The sequence below is a fragment of the Diabrotica undecimpunctata genome, chromosome 4 (genome assembly GCF_040954645.1).
Source record: "Diabrotica undecimpunctata isolate CICGRU chromosome 4, icDiaUnde3, whole genome shotgun sequence".
Lineage (NCBI taxonomy): Eukaryota > Metazoa > Arthropoda > Insecta > Coleoptera > Chrysomelidae > Diabrotica > Diabrotica undecimpunctata.
The window spans coordinates 143,838,254-143,846,851 of record NC_092806.1 but is presented as its reverse complement, the minus strand read 5'-3'; the positions used below and the strand labels follow the sequence as shown (position 1 = coordinate 143,846,851).

The window sequence follows — 8,598 nt, the reverse complement described above, 5'->3', positions numbered from 1 at the left end:
ACTAATTCCTCTATAGTTTTCACATTTTTTCCTGTTTCCTTTCTTATGTATGGATGTGATGTATGCTTGTGTCCATTCCGCAGGTATTTCTTCTCCATTTAGTCCTCTTTCGAACATTCTATGTAGCATGCGGAATAACTTTTCCGTTCCGTTTTTAATTAGTTCGTTTGGTATTCCTCCGGGTCCTTTGGCTTTTTTGTTCTTCAATGTCTTGATTGCTCTCTTAACTTCTGCCAGGCTTATTTCTATCTGGTCGTATGCCCCATTTCCTGCATGTTCTATATTCTCTTCCTGAAATTGGGGACGGTTTTCTGTAAGTAGTTCTACGTAGTATTCTTGCCACTCGTTTTCACTAATTTTTCCCGATCTGGGTTTTCTCTGTCTTATTTCGTTGAAGTGCTTTTAATATTCCCAATGATTCTGAATTTCTCGTTCCTCCGATATGTCGTTCTATCTCTGTGCATGCTTGTTCCCATCGTTCGTTCTTTTTATTTGTTACTCTTTTCATTACCTCTCTGTTTTTCGCTCTATATAGGTCTAAGTCTTCCTGTTTTTTGGTGTTTAGGTATTTTATGTGTAGTTTTTTCTTTTCTTTTATGCATTTCAATGTGTCTTCCCTTAATTTGATATTCTGATGGGTGTTCCTTTGGACGTCTTCTCCAAGAGCTTCTAAGGCCGCTGAAATCAGGCAGGTTTTTATGTGTTCATTATGTGTGCATTTCATCTAACGTGTCATATCTGAATTCTTCTAGTTTTTGGTCTAGTCTTCTTTTGTATAAATACATTTGTTTTGTATAAAACAAATATAATCTACAGTATCCATTGTACAGATAGTAATAAAGAATATATAGGACAAAAATCCATAAAAGATCGGATTACCTCCCACAAAAGTGACTGTAGATTCTACCCAGAAAGATGCACTCTTGCCACACAAGTACATAATGTAATACAAGGGTTTAATAAATGTCCAAATGAATGTTAATCCTCGGTATTTCTTACATATTCTTATTTTTTGTATTTGGGTACTATCAATAATGACACTTTTCAGTCTTCACGGAAATCTTTATTTTTCCATATTTTTATTATTATTTTTAGTAAGGGATATCTTTATTTTTCCATATTTTATTTATTATTTTTAGTTATATACGTTCTTAATTTTTCCTCATGTTTTTATAATTTCTGCTGTTATTCCATCCACTTCAGGTGCTTTTCCATATTTCAATATTTTTGTTGCTTGTGCTATTTATTCCTCGTTTAGTGAGTTTTCTTCCAATATATTATTTTGTTCTTCATTAATGTCGAATTAGTTTGTATCAGTTAATAGTTCTTTAAATTGTTGTTTTCATCTTTGTACTATTTGTTTTGTTTTTCTTAATAATTTTCCATTTTAATCTTTAATCCTCTTTATTTCACATTTCTTTGTGTGCTTATCCTCCTCAGGGGTCTGTAAAATTTACCTTCTTTGATTTATTTTTATACTTATTGTAATTTTTGTTTGTTTATCAGTCAGATATTATTTTATTACTTTTTTCTGTACTTTTACTTGCTTTTATAATTCTTCAGACTACCACACTGCCTGTTTCTTTGATGGGTCTGTTCCACATACATACTTAGCTGCATTCAATAGAAGATTCTTATAGTTATTCCATAAGTTGTTTATATCAATATTGCCTTATGATTCTTTTGTTGCTCTTGCAAGTTTTTCGTTTACTTTTTTCTCAAATATTTTTGGCATTTCTTTGTTTCTTGGTTAATACGTTTTTATCGTCTCTGTTTTAATTATTTTTGTTTTCTGTATTAGGCTTTTTCTTCTTTTTTATTTCTTCTTATATCCTAGTTACTACCGTCTGATGTCGCTGCCTATTTCGGATCCTCTGTGTTATTTTACATCCAATAGCTTTCTTCGGTCATTGCTTTCAACTAGGATATTGTTAAGTATGGATTTCTAATTTTGAGTTTTAATCTCTCCAGTATAAATGAGGAGTTTCTTTGTATCGTATCGCACGCCAAGATCATCCCACTTCTAAAACTGAAGAAAGATGGAAGAAGACCAGAAAGCTACAGGTCTATTTCTCTCCTGGAAACCACGTGAAAAATTCTGGAAAAGATCATCTACAAGAGACTGATGAAGCACACAGAAAGAAGAAGAATTATTCAAGAGGACCAATTCGGATACAGAAAAGGAAGAAACTGCGAACTACAGCTAGCAAGAATCATCAGCGACACCAAAATAAAATTCAACAGGAAACAAAGGACAGGACTAGCCTTACTGGACATAGAAAAAGCATATGACACGGTTTGGAAAAAGGCACTAATCTTCAAGATGGACAAAGCTAGGCTACCACACTACCTCATCAACATCTGTGACACTTATCTGTCCAACAGAACATTCCAAGTATCAGCGGACCAAAAGATGTCAGCAATCCAGGATATTCAGGAAGGAATGCCTCAGGGCAGCATTTTATCGCCTATTTTTTAAAAAAGTTTTGTTTCAGACCTACCTACAGATCCAAGAACTTCAACAGCTCTTTATGCAGACGACACAGCAGTGAATGCATCCGGAAAAGACGAAGGAAGAATAATCAGGGTTATGGAAAATCACTTGGACACTATCACGAGATACACCGAAAAATGGAAGATAAAAATCAACGCCCAAAAGACGCAATTCATAGTCTTCAGCCAGAGTTCGAGACCACCAAGAAACCAAATCAGAGTACGAGGTAACAGGATCCAGGAAGAAGATTCAGTCAAGTACCTAGGAGTCCACCTCGACAGAAGACTCAACTTCCGGGTGCATACACAAAAAACTAAGGTAAAAGCTAATGCAGCTAAAAAACTAATTCTCCCTTTCATTTTTAGGACCAGTCCACTGTCCAAGGCCAAGAAGATTCAGTTATACCAAGCCTACGTTAGATCGGTGATGCTATATGCTGTACCAGTGTGGAGTTCCATAGCAGAGACACACTGGAGAAAATAAGAAGCCACGGAAACATCATGCTACCGGATCATCGACGGAACATCATGGGAAAACAGAATCACGAATGCAACCATCAGAGAAAGGCTCCAGTATACAGCACTGAGGGAGGTGGCCGAGAAAAGGACCAGATATTTCTTCCACCGGGCCACAAGAAGACTCCATAAGACCAGGGGCATCCTCGAGAATAACAGGAACCAGAGGATGCGTAGAACTACCCATAGACTGATCGACCATCTGATCAGGGTCTAGCCGGATGGTTGCCGGAAAACAGCCAAGCAGGGAAGTAGGCACGGTGCCTTAAATTAGTACCTACAGAAGAAGACGAGGATAAATCCACACAAAGAAGTCCAGGATGCCGAGAGGTCAAATCATCAAGAAGCTGGCGGTGCAAGAGCGGGACGCCGAAGAAAGAAGGCAATAATAAATGAAATATTTAATGAAATGTCAAATTATTATTAGGCAATAAACGTTTTTATTTTTATTTTTATTTTTTATTTTTATTTTATTTGTATCGTACATGTACATGGCGATCCGGTTGTAACAATTTTATTATACCTACTCAACTTTGTATATGTTTTATCTTTTTTAATGTATTTTTATATTAATAATACTTTTTCAAGTAAATGTCACTCAAATTGATATTAATAGTCTTTTCTTATCATTGGTCTAAATTTGAAAAAAAAAAATTCAACACTGCTAGTTAAAGGACTTTAGAACGAATTAACTAGCTATTATATAGTACTACAATGATTCTTAAGAGACTCATTAATATTTAGCTCAGTGGGGTACTATTGTTTGGGGTATCAAATACGATAAACAATGGATCTACCTGGTTATGGAATAAATCCTTGTTTATGAAATTCCACACCCCGAACAATAGCACCACGCTGGAAAGGGTATACCGACAAAAGGACGCGGAAAAAAGGACGCATAAAAAAGGACGCGGAAAAAGGACGCGCGAAAAAAGGACGCGTGGAAAAAAGGACGCGTGGAAAAAAAGGACGCATATTATTAATGAAATACTATAAATAGTTTATTTTAATTGACAATAGCAATTACCCCCGTTTATCCCCTATATATAATTACAGAAAATGATTCTACCTAACCTAAAATCGGTTACGGTAAAAGTAAAAAGTGAAAAATATTTATATGAAAAAAACTTGCCTTTACACTTTATCCAGGCTTAGGACTGGCAGCAGAAGCTGGCGTGTTTACAAGTTTTTTTTTATTTTTTTTTTTAATTTTTTGCTTTTTTTGGAATTTTTTTGTCATTTTATTTTTTTTTGATACTAATTTTTTTTGTATTTTTTTTATGTTTGCAACTGAAAATTGTGAGCAATGCCTTTCAAATATTCTAAAGTTGGCCTGTCAGCATAATCGGCAACAATAGCCCTTATGCTGTTTGCTGTATCTTGATATTTTCTTTTGCGTGGAGGTACATTGCCCGAAATGTACTGCTCTATTTTCAAAACATTTAAATCATATTCTTTTTTTAGAGAATTAATAAATTTCCAAATATTCGGATGTGCACTATTCAGAAGAGAAGAAAAGCTGTTGTGTCATCCTTCGACAGCATTATTAGTTCGAGGTATATCTTGGTCTGCCAAATCGTAACAATTCCATACATTTGCTGGAAAAAGGGGTTGTCTTCGATTTCCTCTTCTAGCTAATCTCCCTATCCAAGTGTCTTCAAAGTAATTAATCAGCGGCACTGGTAGTTCTTCATTTTGTGTATAAAAATCGCTATTGAGCAACTCCTCGTACACTCTGACTACATGGTTGTCTGGAACAAACGCAAGAGCTGTCAATTGTCTTAGGTGAAGGGCGAAGTCAGGATTCTCAATATATCTACGTTGCAATCCGGCACTTTGAACATGGCGCCACCTACACTGCGAGAAATGAAAAAAACATCCGCGGATTCTCACATTTGGGAACTCAGTTTGTGCAGCATTCATTGCCACTCTTTCAAAGTCCATCATTATTGTTAGAGGGCGCAAGGCCGGATTCAACACCTTTAGTTGGTAAAAAACACGTGTATAAGTCTCTTGTGTTTTGTTCGTTAGAAGTGCAAATACAGTCGGGATTACATTACTGTATCGCACTCCATGAATTGTGTATATTTGAGAAAACAATGGTGGTGCTGAGTTAAATGTTCCATCGGCATACCAATGATCGCATTGTTCCATAAATCTTAAATTTCTTTGTGTTGAAAATAACAAAATACGTTCTTCTTCTGGCCCGCTATCAAATAATAGAAATAGCTCACCGCCTGTAGTTGTTTTATATTCTTCAGGAAGTACAAGTTCTTCTAAATTTCTCGGATTTGCGGGCGTACCTCCTAGCTCGTTCCGAACTCTTTGCACAGTTATTTTTAACGACGAAACTGATGGAAGTTGTGCCGTAGCAGCTAAGGAAAGTCCTTGAGAAATTTCACTTACTACACCTTGGGTGGAGTGTTCCAGTTGTTGTGCAACTTCTTTCATCCGGTTACAAGCTTCTTTTGCTTCAATCTTTGCCGTGTCTGCAACGTGATTATGTTCTGTGGATTTTGTAATTTCATCCACAACGGTATGCACTCTTCCTGTACATTTGCACTTATTATAAGTAGCACACTTCCAAATTGTCTTTTCACCAATCACTCGCTCTTTTTTATGGAGAAATCCATTATAAAGTAACAAGTTGTTGCCTTTTTGGCTTTTCACAAACGCTAACACCATCTTAACAGACTGATATCAATTTGTAAAATGTTTTCTTGTTAAGAACAGAATAAATTACCTACCGCGACAAGTTTCCCCTATATAAACAATCTGGTTAATGATGTTTTGTTATATCGGACCTTTTGTAATATTCATTTCTTAAAAACAATTATCAAACAATTAGAAAGTTTTATTTTCTTACTAATCGTTTCTATTTACATTCTTAACATTACCTGCGGAATTTACCAACCTTCCGGTTCGCGTTAAACTCTCATTAGACCCCTTACTGGGCTGGTACTTGGGTTTTTCTAATCCCATACATAATTCTGATAATATGGAATCTAACCTGTTTTATTACCAGAAATCTTGAATCAACATTATATTAGTATTTTTTATTATTTTACTTAAGATATTTTAGTCCTAAGCCTCGATAAAATGTGAGGGCAATTTTTTTTCATATAATTATTTTTCACTTTTTACTCTTACCGTAACCGATTTTAGGTTAGGTAGAATCATTTTCTGTAATAACATATGGGGATAAAAAGGGGGTAATGGCTAATGTCAATTAAAATAAACTATTTATAGTAATTCATTAATAATATGCGTCCTTTTTTCCACGCGTCCTTTTTTCGCGCGTTCTTTTTTCGCGCGTCCTTTTTTTTGCGTCCTTTGGTCTCGCGTCCTGTTTTCCGCGTCTTTTTGTCGTAGATTCGCTGGAAAGAATATTAATGGGTCTCTTAGAAAGATGGTAGAACTAGACCTTATTATTTGGCTTAAAAAATATTTATAAACCATATTAATTTATTAACAGAGGCTTGTAAATTAATGTTTTTAAATAAACCTATAAATAACAGTAAACAATTATTATCCTACCAACATTTTTATTAATAAAATGTCTGCTTAATACAAACATAAACAGCACTAGCTCTATATTGTATCGTGTTTGTGTTAAAAAGTAATCAGAAGAAAAGATATTCCTTTATACCCACCCAAAGTGGATCTTTTAAGTTATAACATCGTTTCTGAATGAATCCTTATACACAGTATTTGCAAACAACGACATTAAACTGTCACGATATTATTTCTTACGAGTTGAAAACTTCCCCATTCAACACGGAATGATATTTCTGTTGCCAACTTGGCAAACTCGCACGCTGTAAAGGATCATTCCAGCAGATACTTTTCCGAGTTGAAAGACCTAGTAAGCAAAACTTATGCAACAATACATCTTGCTCTAATGCGAAATGTCACACTCAAACCAAATTTACGAGGTCTATTATTTGGCAAATAAATAAGTATGAAAGATTTATTAATAGATTCGACTATGTTGTTGTATACATTCATAATAATAAGGCAATATTTAGATAGCTTTACATAAATATTATATAAACTATACTTAATATAATTTTTTTAATAGTGTATTTGTTACTTCATTTTGATTATACAATCAAGATGAAGTAATATCTCATAATTTTAAGGAAATGTACTGCACTTGCGGCTCAAACAAAATTTTTATTTTACAATAGTCCCGCAAATAATTTTTGTTTTGGCTTGGATAATAGGGATGTTCACTAATTTTTAAATATTGTTAAATTCAATAGGTTATAACATATATAAAAACATAGCAAACATAAAATTGTTTAAAAATATATATTTCTTAAGATAAATCAATTCTTAATTTTAATTCTGATGGAGGCTAGAAAAACGGCTCCTCGCAGCGAGGCTACGGTGTGTGACGTCAGCAGTCGTATCGACAACTTGTTTTGTATACGTATTTACGAAGTATTCAGTTCTTTAAATATTTAATCACCGATAATGAAGCCAAATAAGTGGTGTTTTGTTCCTGGGTGTCTAAATACATCTAAAAACAATTTAACACCATATTCACTTAAAATTGTCAAACCACAGGTTTTTATATCTGTACCTCGGACAGATACAACGCTATGTTCATTTTTTCAATTTTGACACTTTTACAGACTAATAATTAACTTTTATAACTTTATTTAAAGGAATAAAGCACTAGGTCCTAAACCATTTGCTGATAAAGAAAGTGACCTTTAAAATAACACCAAGGCCATTTTTACTTAGAGGGATAAAACACCATATGGACTTAATGTTTTGTCCCTCTAAGCATGTGAATTATCGCCGCGCATATCTCTATGATGAGAGGTAGACTGTTAGTGATCTAATAATACTTTTGCCATTTATGGTGTGTTTACAGTGGTTTGTTACTAATAATAAGAACAATGAACCATAATTCTCGTAGGAGAAAGATTCCTGAAGTACCTACTAAACAGTTCTGCGAATTCTTCTACTGTATTTACAGGTAAGCTACCTTTTTGCTCATTATTTTTAAATTATTAAAAAGCATAACCTCAAAAGGGTAATGTAGTGATTTGATACCAACCTTAGACTAGCAATATTATTAAATCTTTTACAACCAATATTATACGCCTTATTTAATTTCAGAATCAAATAATACACCAAGCAATAATGTTTTAAATGAAGAGCATATTATTAGAGATGCCTTGAGTTTTGATAACGAAGATCAGTCTGTCTGATATAGACAAAAGTTCTGATAAACTATTCGTAGTGGAAATGAAATAAGATCTGCATTACTAAAATGGTCAGATACCGTCATTCCTGACAGTAACATAGAAGAAATCATACTACGGTCTTACAAATGTTACGGCCAGAATAAAAATGTTAGCATTAATACTTGTTTAAAAAGTAAAAATTATCATCCAGAAGTTTCTACTAAAGAGTAATACCCACATGGAGGCGAACACTGTCCATGCGCTGATAGAGCGAAAGAGAAAAAACTTAACATTTCTATTTACACGTCCTGGGACTGACAGCAGTTAGTCAGACAAACCTCAAAGAAATATACCGTACATAATATGGAACTAGAAGATTTTAAAAATT

The 8,598-nt window shown here is 34.2% G+C and overlaps 1 protein-coding gene across 1 annotated transcript; it reads right to left on the bottom strand.

Moving 5' to 3' along the window:
* Positions 1-4,536: 4,536 nt before the first annotated feature.
* Positions 4,537-5,694, bottom strand: LOC140438982 (uncharacterized). Its single transcript, XM_072528618.1, has one exon. The coding sequence runs from the start codon at positions 5,692-5,694 to the stop codon at positions 4,537-4,539; it is 1,158 nt and encodes a 385-aa protein (XP_072384719.1).
* Positions 5,695-8,598: the final 2,904 nt, after the last annotated feature.

Excerpts from the sequence above, each read along its gene's own strand:
- LOC140438982 (XM_072528618.1), bottom strand. The coding sequence starts at position 5,694 with ATGGTGTTAGCGTTTGTGAAAAGCCAAAAAGGCAACAACTTGTTACTT.